We start from the raw sequence: 19797 nt of genomic DNA on the forward strand, positions 1-19797 counted from the left end.
TTATGATTTTAACTTATGATTTTGACATTTTTAATTTCCCTGAAAATATTTCTACATGAATTACCGAATCCGAGTACTCCCCGAGTACTCGCTACTCGGTAGTCGGCCGAACAGGTACCGAGTAACGAGTTCTACAACCTTGAATTGCATGAACCGAAACCGAACCGATTAACCAATACGGGTTCGGTTCGGTTCGGTTTACGTATTAATCGGTTCGATCGGTTATTACTCGAATAACCTAAATAATATGTACAAGATGATTAAGGACCTAATATAATCGAAAAAACCGAATAAACCGTGTTGGGATTCTATAACCCGAATAACCCAAATAATAGAATAACAATGTGCTTTTATACATCAACACAAAACATTCAAAGACTAACATAACACAATAACACATTGAAAGAATAACGTTTATATAGTAGATTAACATATTAGCAAGGGGTGATTTTTGAAAGTTTGAAACAAGACAAAGTAGGAATTCATGAATCCTTAGAGACAATAGCAAAGATTAATTTTTGAAAGTTGGAAACAAGAGGAAAGGATCGACAAAAGTGATTTCGAGTTTGGAAATAGATGAGAAGATTGATCGATTTTGAAACGACGAGAACGAGCATAGGGGTTTTTTCTGTTATGAACGACGAGGACAAAAGTATAAATCGTGATTTTGATTTTTGTCGATCTGAGAAAGGGGAAGATGAATGCTTATTCGGTCGGATATTTAGAACTGAATAAGCTCTTATTTGGGTAACCCGAACCGAATAACCCGAGAACCGAATAATCATAATATAGATACCCGAAACCCGAATCGAATTGCTTATTCAGGCCTAATTCGGTTCGGTTCGGGTTTTCGGGCCAAATTCTCATCCCTAGTTTGTTATTATCATTTTTATTGATATTTATCATTGTGTATTATTTAGCATGTGTAACACTATACTAAAGTGCACTTAATGTGTACAATATTAAGATGACGAGAATACATAACAGCTAGGAAAACCATGAAGAAATTGAGGCTAATATGATACCTCAAACTATTAATAATGATTTTTGGAAAGAGTTCTAAAGTCCGGTCTCAATCTATGTTGTTTCTTACCATTGAAGAAATGATGTAATCATGCAACATATTCCAACATAACAAAATAAGGAAACTATGGTGCTGTTAGCTTAATATAGAAAAAATCTCTCTAACTCCTTAAAAAAAGTTGTCATGATTCTAATGTTAAAGAGGGTAGTGGAAAATAATACATAAGGTTACCCTATTGAGGGAGGGGTGAACCCTTCGAAGATGGGAGGTTGTGATGAATTTGAGAAGCGATGATGTTCCTTTAAGATATTACTTGGATGCCAACCTCTTACTTATGATGGGAGCACCAAACTCATTAGCATGATCCACATAGGGATAAATAATGTCTTTGAAATTTATTGTTGTATTGAGAAGAAAATTATGGACCTAGAGGGATGACCTTCTCAAGGATTAAACAAGCCTTGAACTTTAAAAATAAATATTAATCAAAAGGCTAGTGATCGAGCCTTCTAGATGACAGTGGGTAAAACAGATATAGTTATTGATGTTAAGTATATTCTTGATGAATTTTGTGTATATAAATATTTTATTTGATTTTGGAGTAAACTATTACTTTATTTTACACGAGTTTTGTCAAAATTTGATATACATTATCCTCATGCAAATTATATATGTATGCTCATGTATGCTTTTCTTTCCTTTAAACCACATATGTAACACAAAAACAACCTTTAAAAAGCAATTTGAAAATGCTCTCTTATTATATAAGATACAATGAGTTTTTCATGAAATAACCTTATATAAAAAATTCATTGTCACAATAATAGAGTTTTTTCAAATTACTTTATGAGGGTTATTTTTTTAGTTGTTTTATTATAATTGGTTGAAGAAATATGAGATTTACACAATTAGTAAAAAAATTTATGTGAATAACCTAGTAATTAATAAGATATTTGAAAAAAAAATGAGTTTGAAAAAAGCTTCCACAATAGCATTTTCAGTTTTAAAGAACTTTCTATTTTGAAATTTTTTTGAAAAAACTTTTATTGTGGATGCTTTAGGAGGGCGGATCTTTTTTATTTGATTTTTCCAATATACCTTTTTAAATTTTCAAAAACTTTTTCATTGGAAAAAAATTCAAAGAACTCTTAGACTATTTTTTTAAAACAACAAATTATCTAACATTCTCCTAAATATCACTTATGTCTAATAATAGGAGTGAGTTTGGCACCACCTCGACATGTGGTGACTCACCTCGACTCACACCATCCCATCATTTGGGCATGTCGAGTTTAGCACTCAAACTCGGCAAGTCTGTGTAGAGGAAAGAGGGTAATATGTTTTTTTAACCATTTTCCAAAAGATTTTTTTTTTTCAAAAAACTAACCGTTTTTTTTTCAAAATTTCAAATTTTAAACCTATTTTCAAATAATGTAAATACCATCAACCTTCTTATTGTCCACCGCTTTTAAAAATTCAAATTTGAAACCTGTTGGCTAGTAAATGTTAAATTTTCCTTATTTTTTTTCCCTTTTTTCAGTTTATATATATATATATATATATATATATATATATATATATATATATATATATATATATACTAAAGAATTAAAAAATATATATTAAAATTTATGTTTTTTAAATTCTCTACAAAAAAAGTATTGGTACAAAATATATTTAAAAAAATATTGGGAAATTAAGTGTGATAATTTTTTAGGTCTTGAAGATTGAGGAAAAAATAAAATGGCGGCTTAGGTGGCAAAAAAAATATGAATAATGAAAGATGAGTGCTGCGGCCTGTAGCAAAATATTGAAAATGTATAACAAATATGATGTGATGTATATGGTTGCAAGAAAAATAGGACAAAAATGATACAATTCCCATATTAGGGATGCTATAGGAATTTTATTAGGGATGATATAATATTTATTTATTTAAAAAAAAATCCTTATTGGGGATTCTTTCATACGGTGTAACATTTATTTTGTATTAGAGCTCAAAACTGGATACAACAAAAAATAACTTCTTCACCATGCCAATTTAACCGATTACAAATAAAATATAAAAATTAAAATAACAAATTCCACGAATGAATTAGGTGAAATCCACATATTTATCTGATTTTAATAAATATATGATTAAAAAATGTGAAGTGGCATTTGGCAGAGCGGGGGGCTAAAAATAATATTAAAAAAAAAGGAAGGTATATATAGAGGTGCAGTCGTGCAGATTTCAGAGAGAATCATTGGAGATGAATTCAAAGAGAGAGAAACCAACGACGAAAATGGCGTATTAGCACTGTATGTTTACGCATATTACATCCACTGATTTCAATTTAATATATATGTAATCGTATATTTGAAGATTTTCTGGTTCGATCGATATAATTTTGCGTTTTTGTCTCTCTGGAACAGGAATTTCGCAATCTCAGCGCCTTTTTTTCAATTTCCTCAACCTCGTCTTTTTTTTCTTTTGCTTCTTACGATTGATTTTCTTTCTTCAATGCAAGTTGAAGTTTTTCAGAGAGTCATATTCTTCCGCGAAGTGCTCTGATTGGTGAGTTTTATCTCAATATTAACGTTAATATTGTGAAGAATTCGGTTTTCATTTCGTAATTCTACATTCTTGATATGTGCGTTGTTGAAAAGTTCTTGGATCTCGAAATATTTTGTCGAATTCGTGTAAGGAACAATTATGGACCTTCATTTGGAACAAAAGATTCATGGATTGCGTTATGTTTTGATCTTGAGTTATCTTGCGTATACGTAAGTTCTTTGTTGCTGTGTTCTTTTCACGTATTGATTAAGTTTATTCTCTGTAAAAGTGATTGCAGAAATCTGTTAGCCGGTGGGTGGGAATTGAAATATCTATTTGGGCGGGTTTCTAGGGCAATGAATCCCTTGGGCTGACTGAGGGAACTCGATGGATTCAGCAAGAAGTTGGCTACATAAATTTCAACCTAGAGAAAGGTTGAGATCAAATACCAGAAGGAGGGATTCAATAAGTGATGGTGAAGATTCAAACAACCCAACCATGGATGAAGAAGCCTCAAATATAACAAAACAGAAAGTTGCTGCAGCTAAGCAGTATATTGAAAACCATTACAAGGAACAAATGAGGAATTTGCAGGAGAGGAGAGAAAGGTAGGTACATGCTTAATACTGTTAATGAAACCATATGAATGAAGAATCTTCCTAAAAAGAAGCAACCCTTCCTCTTGATTTTTCATTGAACAGGCGAATCTTACTGGAGCAGAAATTGGCTGATGGAGATGTTTCTGAAGAAGATCAAAACAACTTGCTTAGATTTCTAGAAAAGAAAGAAACTGAATACATGCGTTTACAAAGACACAAAATGGGAGTTGATGATTTTGAGCTGCTCACAATGATTGGAAAGGGTGCATTTGGTGAGGTCAGAATCTGCAGGGAGAAGACAACAGCCACTGTATATGCCATGAAAAAGCTTAAGAAATCAGAAATGCTACGAAGAGGTCAAGTATGTAATTTTCCATACATAAAAGATAATACCTCTTTTCATTAATACTTTTCCACTTTCTTTAAATTCATTAAATCCATTTTCAGGTTGAACATGTAAAAGCCGAAAGGAATCTCCTTGCTGAGGTGGACAGCAATTGCATAGTGAAACTATATTGTTCTTTTCAAGACAATGAGTATCTGTATCTGATAATGGAATATCTACCTGGTGGTGACATGATGACATTGCTCATGAGAAAAGATACCTTAACCGAAGATGAAGCAAGATTTTATGTTGCAGAAACAGTATTAGCAATCGAATCCATCCATAAGCATAATTATGTACATAGGTATATGTTATATGTTTTATAAACTTCATTCTTGTTTTGTTTTGTTATCAAATAATAATATTTTTATTGCCTTTTTTTGTTATATATGGGATTGTAACAACACAGAGACATCAAGCCGGATAATCTGCTTCTTGATAGATATGGACATTTGAGATTATCAGATTTTGGATTGTGTAAACCGTTAGATTGTAGTACACTGGAAGAGACGGATTTTGCCACAGGGGATCATGTCTCCAATTCAACAGGTGAGGGCCATTCTGCTGCTCCTAAACGCACACAACAAGAACAACTGCAGCATTGGCAGAAAAATAGGAGGACTCTTGTAAGCATTTTTACATGTTTTGCCACATATATATATATATATATATATATATATATATATATATATATTTTAATACCATACCACTTATATTATTAATAAATATAAAATTATAAATTGTTGGGGAATTGCAGGCTTATTCGACTGTTGGGACTCCTGATTATATTGCTCCTGAGGTTCTACTGAAGAAGGGGTATTCATTGGAATGTGATTGGTTAGTACTTAGTAGTAGTCTATCACTATGAGTGTTTTTTTTTTTTAAATTACATTTTCATATAAAATATAAAATATTGTTATTCTTTTTCAGGTGGTCTCTTGGTGCTATTATGTATGAAATGCTGGTGGGGTACCCACCTTTCTACTCAGATGATCCAATGTCAACTTGTAGGAAGGTGATTGATTTGTTGTTTTAATCAAAGATTTAACTTATATATCTATAAATATTTTGTTTTTCATTTTTATTGTTTATATATTTGTAGATTGTACATTGGAAATCACATTTGAAGTTCCCTCAAGAAGCGCAGCTTTCTTTTGAAGCAAAAGATCTTATCAGCAGACTGCTATGTAATGTCAATCACAGGCTGGGTTCAAAAGGGGCACATGAAATAAAGGTTTTGTATGGTGTGTCATATTCTAAGTTACACGAATTATTTAAGAAAAAAAATTAAGTAATATGACTCGATTTCTTTTATTTTTAATGTTTTAGGTTCATCCGTGGTTTAAAGGTATTGATTGGGACAGAATATATCATATGGATGCTGCATTTATTCCTGAAGTTAAAGATGAATTGGATACTCAAAATTTCGAAAAGTTTGAAGAGGTATTTATAACTTCATTTATATTTATTCTTTTTCTGTATCCCACTTTATATTTAACTTTTTTTTTTTTAATATTTCAGTCTGAACACCAAATTAAGAGTTCATCAAGATCTGGACCATGGAGAAGGGTAAATTTTCTGTTCTTACCACTTAAATGCAAGAAATAGCAACCTACTTTCATTTAATTGTTTTTTTTTTTTTAATATCATTATGCTTTCATTTATGTATCTCCAGATGCTTTCATCCAAGGATATTAACTTTGTTGGGTACACATACAAGAATTTTGAGATTGTAAATGACTATCAAGTCCCTGGAATGGGTATCTCTTTCTCTCTCTCTCTCTCTCTCACACACACACACACACACTTATAATCAATATGACAATGGGCAAATAGGTCATTTGTAACAGATGGTGACTGATCTTGTACTTGTTCATGGCTGCAGCTGAATTGAAAAAGAAGAAAAATAAACCAAAGAGACCAACAATCAAGTCATTATTTGGTACCATCATTATTGCTAACCTGAATTATGTTAAATCTTGGATCTTTTATTACGAACAGTTTGATTTTAATTTTATTAAAAAAGGTTGATTCTTTTTACAGAGGAAGAACCAAGTCAAGAATCATCATAAGGACACGTCTCAATCATACCAAGGGGTAAAAATTGTTATGATCACAAAATTTGGTTGAAGAATTACATAATTTTATGTGTTTTTTTTTTTTTTTTTATATTCTTTTGATTTTACTATCAAAATTCAATGTAGATATAGTTTACTTTTACTAGTTGATTTTCATTTGTTTTAATCATTTCTGTTGCCTACGGGAACCCTGTGTATAAAGAGCCCAGTGTTGTGTTGTACCTTGAATTGAATATAAAAGTGGAAGTCCGATTTTAGTTGATGTTTTATAATGATTATTGTAATTATACAAAAATAAATTTTAATTTTACATTTGTCGAAGAACATGACTAAACATGTCAAGAAAGAAAACAATAAGCATATCAGGTAGTAGATTTCAACTATTTCAAGAAATTATTTGCATTGTGTTTTAAGTGAAATTATATATTAGGAATCAATTGGCTTCAGAGTTCAGAGGACAAAAACAAAAGAGATGTAAAAACCATATGATCATAGTGTCTTGACAAAAAGTATGCAAGCAAACTACATTTGAGTACTTATATGCTTGTATCCATACTGTAAAAACTATATAATAGGTTTCAACACGGATAATATATGTATATGTTATGAAGGGGTGTGGTATGCGAGTTTTTGTGCAAATCTTCATCTTAAAATATAGTGCAACTTATAGGAAATGCATTATATTGATTTACCTGATAAGTTATTGTTTTTTTTTATTTTTGAATGGCTAAGTTGTATGTTTATTTTTTCACCAAAACCCTTCCCAACTGAATTTTTTGGTTCTCAAAAACCCCATCTGTGACAAATGTAGGCCAAATATACGGTTATATGTGTTGTTATGGACAGGTGTTGGGGGAGGCATATCTTCTCTTCCATCACCGCTTTTCATGCTCAAAACCATCATCCCCATAGTTATCTGTTTCGGTGTTGATACCCATAACAATCCAGTAAGTTCATACTCGAGGGCTACTCCAAACCACAATATATCATTTGCGATGTTGTGGCACATAAATCCTTTCACATTGGTCTAGTTGCGAAATTAATAGTGATTTTGAGATATTTATGCAAAAAATTTGTTATTGTATTAATTAAAAAAACCTTTTTTTTTAATATAACAACATTGTGAAATTTGGGATAAAACACAAGAGTTTTAACATTTATCGTAACTTGTAAAATCATCTTTAATGGTAATTTTTTCAAAATCTTTCGAAAAGTTTTTACCATTAAAAGATAAAGTTTTTTTTTTTTTTTTTGAAAAGGTTAGAGCATGTCCAACCTACCCCAAATCTCATTTTTACCTAATTTCTTCCATTCTCTTCTAACTCTATCTCATTTTTGGGTATACGGATAGTATACCTTCAAATAACGAGGAAAACTATTCATTTTTCCAAAAATGGTATTGAAGTTTTAGTTGTCGGCTTTAGTTTTTTATTTTTATTTTATATATTTTTTGTTTATTTTTATCTACTAGTTATAATTTAAATTTAATATTTAATATTTGTAATATTAGTTAGTCATAAATGTAAAGTTTAATATATATATATATTTGTCGAATTCATATAAAAAATTAAATACATACTAAGAATTTGAAACACGGTAACATACTTTATAAAAACTTATAATGGAAATATATCTTACAAATACGCTAACATGTCTAATAAAACATACAATACTACATGACATAACGACTACATGCATTAAATATGATAATCGATGATGAATGTGGTCTTCACGCACCAATTAAAATTGCAAAATAAGTGACCGATAGTGGTCGAAATGACGATTGATGAAGACAGTAAATTCCAACAATTTCTTGCTCGATATATATATATATATATATATATATATATATATATATATATATATATATATATATATATATATATATATATATATATATATATATATATATATATATATATATATATAACTCACTCCAGCCTAAATATACGTTAGCTGATATTTTGGGAAAATTAAATATGTATTAGTTTATTTAAATGCATGTTTAATATTTCTATAAAATGCATGTATAATATTTATTTAAAATTATGTTATAAATATAATTTTATTTATTTAGTAATTTTTTGATTAAATTAATATTAATTCAAATTCATTATATACAAACAGTTTATTTTTGGTATAACTTTATGATAACATAATTACAATATCATTGTAATTAAAAAAGATAGAAATATATATATATATATATATATATATATATATATATATATATATATATATATATAGATCCGGTAAGAATTTTTTTTGGTAGGAAGGTAAGAATTTTTTTTTTATATATTTTTTTTACGAACAAAATAAATGAATCATTAGATGAATAAAAAATAACATGATTCACAAAAAAAAATTCTCAAAAAAACATCTTGATGATTCATTTATACAATGATTTTTGTTGTTATTCACTAAAATTGTCATAAAAGTAATTTTTTTCTTAATTTACTTAAAAATGAATCATGAAGATGTTTTTTTGAGAATTTTTTTTTGTGAATCATCTTACAAATGAATCATCTAATGATTCATTTTGTTTGTTTGCTAAAATAATATGTAGAAAAAAACTTTTTACCTTCCTACTAAAATTTTCTTTTTTATTTGATCTTGACTCTATATGTTAAAATCTAATAAGTAGAAGGGTGTGTTTGACAATCTATATAAGTTACAAAAAATAAAAGAAACTATGAATATACTTTTAGGGGTAACAATATGGTAAACTTAAGGGTTTTAATGAGCCAAAGTTACACAAAAGAGTAAAATTAAGGGCTTTAATAAACCATAAATAGTATAAAATCAAATATTTCTTTCAAAATTAAGGGCTTTAATAAACCAAAAAAAATGATAAAATCGAATATTTTTGCCAAACTTAAGGACTTAAATGAACCAAAAATACATAAAAAAGTAAAAGAGTAAAATTAAAAAAAAAGCTGCAAACCTCTGGCTATAATGAACCTTAAGTACGCAATATAGTAAATCCATACATTTCTGACAAATTTATAAGCTTTTATGTCATTTTCTCCTTTTTAAAATGATATAAATACCAAAGATTAAAATACATTACCATAACATATTATTTAATCTTTTTTACTTATTAAAATATTAATATCATTTAATGTTATTTTTAAAAAATAAAAAATAGTTTAAAAAATAAAAAAATCATATGAGAATAGTTTATATAACATATGAGAAAGATAAAAATAAATTACTAAAAAATACTTTTTAAAATGCTAACCATTTAAATTTATAACATAGCCTTTTTCAATAAAAGTTAGTAGAAATATGAGGTTATATTGATTAGGTTGATAATCAAATATTTTATGATTATGCATTGAATTAAATATTATATTTAATAAAGGACAACATACCTAACAATGTCTTTGTTATTTTTTATTTTTATAATTTAATTATTATGAATCAAAATATATCATAAAATCATTTAAGTTTGATATTTTTTATTGTAAGTATTTTAATATGATATAGATTGTTAAGGTGGTATGTATATTGTTGGGTATAATAGTGTTGCGTCTTTGGGCTCGGTCCTTAGCCCAGTTTTGTTATCCGGTTTGGGCCTGTCCAACCGTGTTTGTTTTATTAGGGTTTAGTATTTAAGGTGCATGCATGCATCCTTCATGATTATCGCTTTTAATTATTATTCTGATATAGTACTGTAAACCCTAGCTCGCCTCTACAGTGGAAGTTCTTAATCGAGCTCTGCTAAGGCGTGACTACATTTGAATCATTAAGCATTACTTGATTCTTTATCGTGTTGATTGTGTTTGTTTGCATTTATTGTTTAACCTGTTGAAGATCTAATCGATCTAAGAGTTTTTCAACTCATCAATTGGTATCAGAGCAGGAGACTGTGTAATTCATACACATCTCTTCTGTTGAAGAAGATCTTAGGGTTTTCCGCTTTAATTGATATTGTTAGAGCCGTCATTTACTATTGACGTAGTTCTTTAAATATTCGATCTTACCCTAACGTTATTTACAAGTCTGATCTTAAGCAGGTTTTTGAACAAACATCGTCATGTCTATGGATGATTCTCAGTCTAACCCAATCAATATCTCCAACAGCATAGGATCGACCACAAGGATTCCTATATTGTACACTCAGGATTATGAGGTCTGGACTCATCACTTTGAAGATTACGTAATTGCTCAGAAGACAATGGATACTTGATCTGGGAGGCGATTACTGTAGGTCCATTCGCTCACTCAAAATCTTCAAGAGTTGTTAAAACTCAAAAAGAGTACAATCAACTCATCAGTGATGTGAAAGATATTCCCCAAGATGAGAAGGAAAAGTTTCAGTGCAACATCAAAGCTTTGAGAATGATCAGGTTTGCTTTGCAATCGGACACGTTTCGGTTAGTAAGCTCTTGCACAACGGCAAAAGAAATATGGAACAGATTGAAGGAATTGTATTCTACGGATGAAGATCTTGAGCATTCAATCCAAACATTGCTGCACTCAGAATTTGGTGACTTCAAGCAGAAGCCAGAAGAGAAGCTTATTCAAACCTTCGATCGCTTCAATCATCTCCTTGGTAGGATGATAAAGCATGGGATTGAAAGGAAAGTCATTGAACAGAAGGTGACATTCATGAATGGCCTTAGACCCGAATGGATGGTTGTGGTGTCTACTGTGAAGGCTCATGAACAATTCAAGAATTATTCTCTAGTGAAACTGGTGGGAATATTAAAGTCACATGAGAGTGCCTTGACTAAAGAAATGAATGTGGTTTCTAGCATGGGTTCCTTGGCCCTAATTTCCAAATGAAAGAGTGTTGCTGAAGAAGAAGAAGATTTGAATCTCTCTGAATATGATCTAACAAATGAAGAGTATGCTCTGATGGTGTCAAATCCCAAGAAGTTCATCAAAAGAAGGTTCCCAACAAATAAGAACCGAAACTGGCAAGGTAGCTACAGTGCCGAGAAAGCAAAGGAGGAACCGAATAATGTTTCTCAAACTGAAGAACCAAAGAAGGAAGTAAAACTTGGAGGTGACTTAGGGATTAATTGTCACTAATGTGGAGGCAAAAATCACTTCGCCAGAGATTGTATGCTGAGAAAGATGTCAGAAAAGAATGAAGATGAGGACGAGGAAGCGAACCTCACACGACGATTGGAAGAAATCAAGAAGAAGAAAGTTGGATCTAATAATACTATGAATGCTCTTATTGTGCAGGGAAATATTGTTGACGATGAGTTCGGAGGTGTTGAAGTTTGGTCCACTGATTCAGAAGATGAAGTGAGGAAGCCTACTCATGGCAGGGCTTTGTTGGTGAAAGAAGAAGATGTTGCAGGAAAGTGTTTAATGGTGACGTCTGGGGTGTCACAAAAGCGAGACTATGCCACTTATGGAGAACTGGATGAAGCGAAGGAGCGTGAAGACAGGTGTTTTGCAGCGAAACCTGTCAGTGAGCAGATCAACGAATGCGATGAGTTGATTAAGAAGGTACAATCTATTCTTGTTTCCTTACAAATTCCCATCTCAAACTATGAAAAAGAACTAAATTGATTAAAATCTAAATTTTCTAGTTTAAGTGGCAGTTTAACTCAAACTCGCGTCACAAACTCTAACCTAACTGATCAAATCAGCAGGGTATCATCAAAGAGTGAGGAGAGGCGTATGTGGATTGAGCAGAAGGAGAAGGAGTTGATTAGGTCTAGGGATGAAACAATTTATTTGCAAAGAGATAATTTGAAGCTTTTGAAACAACGAAATGTTTTTTGTTTAATTGCTAAACGGTTATATACCAACATTACTCAATTGCATCTTGATTGTGAAATAGGGAAGAAGATACATTGTATGATTTTACCCTTCCTTGAGTTAAAGGAGGACGAAATCGATGCCGATGCATATAATTGTGAAATCGTTATTTCTTCTGATGATATTTCTCCTGCTTACAAAATTGCTCTTGACAAAATAGAGTCCTTCATTAAGTCAAAAGACCATAAGGACATGCTCAAAAATTTGTTGGATGAAAATGACAAATTAAATATCAAAACCGAAACTATACAGAAATTTGACTCCTTGAATGCCAATTTGAGTTCAGAAAATAAAATTGATTTTGAAAACACTTCTAAATTCAATGAGGATGATGATATGAGTGTAATATTTGTAGAAGATGAGGTGGACTGTTCTGAGTTTGTCAAAAGCGAACCCGAAACCAATAAAAATCTTATTTCTGAAAATTCTGTTGAGTTCGCTCGTTTATCCAAAGACAAAACCAAAGTCCTTAAGGAAAAGGCTGTTGTATATCAAAAAGTCCAAACGACTCCAAATCAAGTTTATGCAGTTCATGGAGTTACTCAGCAACATACATCCGAACTGACAACATTAGTAGCAGAAGATAATGCTGATGGCTGTGATGAGTTTTTCTGGTAAGCACCTATTGATAACGCCGATGAAACGAAAGGTCTGTCTCAGAAAACATCATGGAGAGTAAAAGGAAGATATGTGCCAGAACCGCTCAATGATCCAACACGTTTTGATGTGCCCAGTACAAGTGGTACCAAAAGTTCTTCAGGTGAACCGGTCATGATGTCAAGCGAAACATCTTCGCTAAAGAGCGAAACTCATGCTCAAAGACCGATGAAAAAGGCCAACATCCACAAAACTCCAAAACAGGTGTTAGACCGAAAACATCAACGAAATTTGAGGTACAAGAAGAATCTCACTGAAAGGAAATAGTTCTGGCGATCTCAAAATCCTAATTACGTTCGCTATGAAAAACCCTCCAAGCCAAAGGAAGAAGCCAAAGCAAACTCAGCTTCTTGCGCTCAACATAATGCAAACAGCCGAAAGAAGAGTTTCGGTCCTCAGAATCAAAACAACCGAAAACAGAGTTTCAGTCCACAAAGGTACAGCAATCAAAATAAGAGTTCCAGTCCACAGACGGACGACAACCGAAAAGGAAGCTTCGGTCATCAACATGAGAGAAACCAAAAGGGTGGTTTCGGTCCTAGACCAATCAAGGAGAGGAACCGAATGGAAAGTAGTTCCGATTCTCAACCAAGTAAGAGCAATGACCGAAAGATTAACTCTGATCCCAAGTCTCATCTTTCTCATTCTCACTCTCACTCACATAATGATCGAAAGGGAAAAGGAAAGCTCTTTCCGGAAGACAAAAAGAAGACGTCGTTTAAACCTAATTTCGAGAACCGAAAGTCTGCCAACGTCAAATTCTCAAATTCTAAAACTGAACCTAAAGCACTCAAATCAGATAAAATCAAAGTTTTCACCTTAAAAAGAAAAGACGAAACAACCTTAATAAAAAGGACCTTTTTAGTTGACGTTACTCTTACAATTCCCTGTTCTGTAAAAGGCTCACAAGGACCCAAGAAACTTTGGGTTCCTAAATCTGCTTAATTTTTGCAGGTAATTCGTGACGAGCAGTTTGACGATGAATGGTACATAGACAGTGGTTGCTCGCGTCACATGACAGGAAGAAGGGAAGAGCTGAGGGAGTTTCGGTCCTTAACAAATGGTGGAAGTGTCAAGTATGGTAATAATTATTTTGGCACGATTAAAGGTTATGGTATGATAACCAATGGCGAGTTCTCGATAAGAAAAGTGGCGTACGTTGAAGGCTTACAACACAACCTTATTGGTGTTTCTCAACTGATAGTTGGTACTGGGTTAAAAGTTTCGTTTGATGACGATGGCTCAGAGATTGTTGAAAAGAAGACGAACAATATTCTGCTGAAATCAAAGCGAAAAGGAGAGATGTACCCTCTGAATCTCAATCCCATACGAGGGAAACCAGCAATCTGCTTACTAACGAAGGCTCAGTTAAACGAAAGCTGGCTTTGGCACCGAAGACTCTCCCATCTTAATTTTAAAGACATAAACAAACTGGTGCTTGGGGATCATGTTCGAGGTCTTCATGTTCTAAAGTTTGATAAAGAACACATGTGTGCTGCATGTGAAATGGGAAAGCAAAGTCGACAGAGTCATCCTTCTCGAGTCAATACGAAAATTATTGAACCACTTGAATTACTTCACATTGATTTATGTGGTCCATCTTCAATCGAAAGTATTGGCAGTAACAAGTATATATTTGTAATAGTGGATGACTTCTCTCGGTTTACTTGGGTGTTCTTTTTGAAGCAGAAATCAGAGGCCACTCCCAAGCTTAAACTCTTTATCAAGCAGATAGAAGTTCAACTAAGGAAGATAGTTCGAAATATAAGGAGCGACAACGGGTTGGAGTTCAAGAACAAAGACTTTGAAGATTTTCTTGCAGAGAAGGGAACAACTCATAACTTCTCGGCTCCATATACTCCATAACAGAATGGAATTGTCGAAAGGCAAAACCGATCTTTGTGTGAAGCAGCCCGAACCATGCTGAGCTTCGCTTCGCTACCTCTATATTTCTGGGCTGACGCCATTGTTGCTGCATGCTTTACACAGAACAGATCTTATCTCAACAAACGCTTCTCCATCACACCTTATGAGATCTTGAACAACCGAAAGCCTAACGTAAAGTTTTTTCACGTGTTCGGTTCAAGATGCTTCATCTTCAATTCAAAGGAGCACCGAAACAAGTTTGATGTCAAAGCAGACGAAGGAATCTTTCTGGGTTATTCCTTAACCTCTAAAGCATATCGGGTTCTCAACAAGCGTTCAAAGAAAATAGAGGAGACCTATTATGTTACCTTCGATGATAACTACGTCAAGAAACTGAAGACAACCGAAGGCTCTGTGGAGGGAATATTTCCAAAATCTGGTCAAGTTACGGTACCAATTTCAAACCTCTTTGAACAATACATGCTGCTATTTGATGAACCAGAAAAGGCTATTCTCTCTGAATCTAAAGCTGCAGACAACAAGGTAGATAACTTGAAGCAGATAATTGATGATGTTGCGAAGAAAATGGTAGAAGAAGAACCTGTAACAAAAAGCCAGACACAAGCGATCCCCCAACAGATAGTTCTCATATCCAGGGGGAGAGCTCATCATCATTCATTCCAATCAAAAATCGAGTCCAGGGGGAATATTCTGAGCCTAAGACTGAGGAAGAATCTTCATTCGAGGGGGAGAATGCAAATACAAACGATGACGATACTCAGTCAGAACTTGAAGAAGAAGTGAATGCTGAACCGGATCCCTCATATGATCCTAGTTACCCTCCTCTCACCAAATGGACCAAATATCATCCACAAAAACAAATTATTGGTGATTCGACTGAAAAGGTTCTCACACGATCACAGATGAAAGCGAAACAAACTGCACTTTTCTCTAAAGTAGAATTATGCATGTTTAATTCGTTCGTCTCCAAATTCGAACCAAAGACGATCAAGACTGCACTCGATCACTCTGATTGGGTACAGGCGATGCAAGACAAACTCAATGAGTTCGAGCGAAATAAAGTGTGGAGACTGATTCCAACACCAAAGGATGCTTCTGTGGTTGGATTAAAGTGGGTTTTCAGGAACAAGATGGATAAGGAAGGAAATGTGATACGCAACAAGGCAAGATTGGTTGTGAAAGGTTACTGTCAAGAAGAAGGCATAGATTACGAAGAGACCTTCGCTCCAGTAGCAAGGCTAGAATCAGTTCGTATCTTTCTCACCTATGTTGCACACAAGAACTTTGAAGTGTTCCAAATGGATGTGAAGTGTGCCTTTCTAAATGGCGAACTGGAAGAGACGGTGTACGTGGAGCAACCACCGGGTTTCGTGAACGAGAAGGATCCAGATCACTGCTACATTCTGGACAAGGCAGTCTATGGTCTCAAGCAAGCACCAAGGGCATGGTATGAAACTCTAACTAGATTTCTCAAAATGTCTAAGTTTAAACAAGGTTCGGTTGACCCAACCTTCTTTCGCAAGAAAGAGGGTGATCACCTTATGATCGTTCAAATTTATGTTGATGATATCATCTTCGGTTCCACAAATCCTAGCTTAATAGCTGAATTCAGGAAGTTGATGGAGACTAAATTTGAAATGAGCTCAATGGGTCCTATTAACTTTTTCCTTGGCTTGAATATAAGACAGGGACCCGAAGGCATATTCATTAACCAAGAGGCTTACACGAAGACCTTGCTCGCCAAGTTTGGAATGATGGGAGATTCGAAAGTAAAGGTTCCTATGGCGTTTGGCACAAAGCTAACACCTTCTCTGGACAAACATGCTGCTGACATGACCCTTTATCGTCAGATGATAGGGTCTCTCATGTATCTAAAAGCAAGTCGACCAGACATAATGTTCTTTGTGTGTTATTGTGCCAGGTTTCAAGCTAATCCACGCGAACCTCACCTGCTAGCTGTGAAGAACATCTTTTGATAACTGAAGCGAACCTCTTCTCTCGGTTTGTGGTACCCTGCCAAATCAGGGTTCTTTGTCCAAGCATTCTCAGATGCTGATCTTGGGGATGTGGATTGGACCGAAAGAGTACCACTGGAGGATGCCAATTTCTGGACGGCAAACTTGTTAGCTGGCAATCCAAGAAACAAACTTGTGTGTCTCTCTCCACTGCCGAAGCAGAATATATAGCCGCTGCATCATGCACATCTCAGGTCATTTGGATACAAAGTCAACTTCGAGACTACGGCCTGAACATGAAGAAAATCCCACTATATTGTGACTCAGAAAGTGCAATTAGGATTTGTCATAACCCAGTGCAACACTCAAAGACGAAACACATAGCACTGAGGTATCACTTTATCAAGGATCATGTGGAAGATGGTAACGTTGAAATTCATTTCGTAAGGACCACTGATCAATTGGCTAACATCTTTACCAAGGTCTTGCCTGAAGCAAGTTTTAATAAAATCCTGCAAGGCTTAGGTATGATGGAAGCTGAATCTGTACCGAAATCTCGTTTGTCTCAATAAAAGTTGGAAGCGAAATAGAGCGAACGCTCGGTCCATTTCGGGTTCGGTTCTTCCGGGAACCGAAAAGAACCGAACGCTCGGCCTATTTTGGATTCGGTCTCACCGGGCTCGGTTCGCTCCTCATTTCCAAAAGATGGTTTCGGTTGTATAGTATGTATTCTCTTTTCTTGCAATTTATTTTATGTTTTTTCCTTTTATTTTCATAAAATCCAAAAATATTTTTTCTTTTCTGTTTTATTTCTTTTCAAAAACTTCAAAAATCAAAAATATTTTCTTTCATTTTATTGTAATTTTCTTTACTCTTAATATAATTTGCATACAAAGACCATTATTAATGATGGAGCTGGGGCAGGTATAATTCTTTATCTTTGTACTAGCTTAGTGTCCCTAGAAGCATGCTGATGTATGTTGACCCAAGCCTCCAAAGATTTTGAGTGAAGCCTTAATGACTTGATATATACCAATCATGTCTTCCCAATCAGGCTGTCCAATTCACTCTAATCATGAGCTACCTTACTCTACTCAAATTAAGTTCAGAGTTTTTCTTATTGGTTTATCTTTTATAGCAGAGGTACATTCGGTTCTTTACCCACCTCTTATTTATTCTCCATCATACTTCATCTCATAATTGTAACCCTTGAGACTCTCAGCATTACCACTGAGGTTTACGGTTACACAACTTCTGTGTTAATGATCTTAGTTTCGTGCCACTACGTGCTAAGTGAAACCCAAAATTTTCATTTTTTTGAGATTTCTAATTAACAGTTTTCAACAAGTCACTGAATATGTTCCAAACCTACTTGTTTAACAGGCCACATCGGTCTCACAAGTACTTCATTCTATTTCGGTCTTATATCAAGTATCGAACTCAAGAATTGAAGCGAAAGCCACCCTTAATAGCCTTATATATAAAAGATGCCTTTCAATGCTTCTCAAAAAGTACTTGATCGTAATCCAACGGGAATCCAAACAAGCACTTTGAAGTCTCTCTTGACTTTGAAGGAAGAGATTCGTGCCCGGGATCCACTGCTTTGCGTCTTAAATGACATCACTAATTCCCACAAATAGTTTGATTTGTTTCTTTATCTTTGACACTATCTTGCACGAAAATCTTGCATTTTCCAAAAGTCTTGTTTGGTTATTAAAAAGCTATTTCTCAATATATGGCTTCGATTCTTCACGATGTAATGCAGTTGTTTTAAAACAAAGAGATATGCTAGTGTAACGTCCTTGGTTATTACGGTAATAAAGATTTGATTGAAGATTCAAGCGGTGACTCAGCAGGAAGTTTAATCGCTTGGGAATTTGAATTATGGATAAGTTTGGAAGGCGCGAGAATTTGAACCGTTACCTTCTCATGCGTCATCACTGCTTTATCGGGGTTGCTAGTTGTCAAATCACGCATTTTTAGGCGTCGTTTCCCAAATTCAAGGAATCATTGCTTGCGATTTTTCTCTCTCTACAAAATCGTATATAAGGGTTTGATTTCTGTGGGATTCTTCTTTACTACACTTCAACTCTCTCAAGCAAAAGAAAGCGACCTAATTTTCACTGTTCATCTTCTTCTTCGACAAGCTTCAACAATGGCAGAATCTTCCTCTGTTCAACAAACCACTGCACGCTCCACTCTTCTTGCAATCAAGCCCAATCAGAACTTGTTGATCGATCTTACACCGTTTCTCTACGATACTTACATGTATCAAGCAAGATTGCAGAAAACGCTCGACGTAGGCTCGACGGTGGACTGGGGTCAAGGGATTAATCGGTTAGGCGGGGATTAATCGGGGACCATTAAATATTAAAAAATTAATAAATATAACATTAATCCTAAGAATATAACACTAAATATAACATTCAATATAGCATTAATAAATATAACCATATCAATTAAAAAAATTATTAAAAATTTAATAAATAGAACATGATTACAAAAAAAAACCCATTGATTCTTAATACATCACATCTAAATAACCAAGTACTACATTGTTTTTCTCAACCACTTAATACATCTAAATAACCAACTTTTAATGAGTTTTTGAATCGATCTGAACTTTCAAGGTTGTTTTAGTAGCAGGTAATGCCATCACAGGAACATTTGGAAAATTCTGCTTTAGTCACCCCAACACTTTGTAATCTGGACGAAAATCATGTCCCCAATTGCTGAATAAACAACAATGAGTATGTATGTTTATATATCATAGTGTAGACTTATAAGACTAAGTAGAATCAGACATTGTTATACCTAACACAATGTGCTTCATCAACAAAAAAGCCAGCAAGTTGTCCCTGTAAAATGTGTGATAATATTTAAAAAAAAACT

The 19797-nt window shown here is 33.6% G+C and overlaps 1 protein-coding gene across 3 annotated transcripts; it reads left to right on the forward strand.

Moving 5' to 3' along the window:
• The first annotated feature begins 3268 nt into the window (after positions 1 to 3268).
• Positions 3269 to 6879, forward strand: LOC145132732 (uncharacterized). 3 transcript variants are annotated; one of them, XM_079067626.1, is made up of 14 exons: positions 3269 to 3325; positions 3440 to 3581; positions 3850 to 4168; positions 4262 to 4520; positions 4607 to 4848; positions 4954 to 5170; positions 5302 to 5381; positions 5475 to 5559; positions 5647 to 5778; positions 5874 to 5987; positions 6066 to 6113; positions 6220 to 6304; positions 6430 to 6486; positions 6571 to 6879. In XM_079067626.1, the coding sequence occupies exons 3-14, from the start codon at positions 3948 to 3950 to the stop codon at positions 6573 to 6575; spliced, it is 1545 nt and encodes a 514-aa protein (XP_078923752.1). In that variant the 5' UTR covers positions 3269 to 3325; positions 3440 to 3581; positions 3850 to 3947; the 3' UTR covers positions 6576 to 6879. The 3 variants fall into 3 exon arrangements, with proteins under 3 accessions (XP_078923752.1, XP_078923750.1, XP_078923751.1); XM_079067624.1 differs by having other exon boundaries at positions 6588 to 6879; XM_079067625.1 differs by having other exon boundaries at positions 3859 to 4168; positions 6588 to 6879.
• The last annotated feature ends 12918 nt before the right edge of the window (positions 6880 to 19797 follow it).

Source organism: Lactuca virosa, chromosome 8 (genome assembly GCF_052849685.1).
Source record: "Lactuca virosa cultivar CGN04683 chromosome 8, Lactuca_virosa_CGN04683_v6, whole genome shotgun sequence".
Lineage (NCBI taxonomy): Eukaryota > Viridiplantae > Streptophyta > Magnoliopsida > Asterales > Asteraceae > Lactuca > Lactuca virosa.

What these genes read in the sequence shown, in the direction of transcription:
- LOC145132732 (XM_079067624.1), top strand. Translation starts at nt 3,948, where the DNA reads ATGGATTCAGCAAGAAGTTGGCTACATAAATTTCAACCTAGAGAAAGG. An exon ending in AAGCATAATTATGTACATAG is followed by an intron (nt 4,849 to 4,953) that starts GTATATGTTATA and finishes GTAACAACACAG; the next exon opens with AGACATCAAGCCGGATAATC. An exon ending in CAATGTCAACTTGTAGGAAG is followed by an intron (nt 5,560 to 5,646) that starts GTGATTGATTTG and finishes ATATATTTGTAG; the next exon opens with ATTGTACATTGGAAATCACA.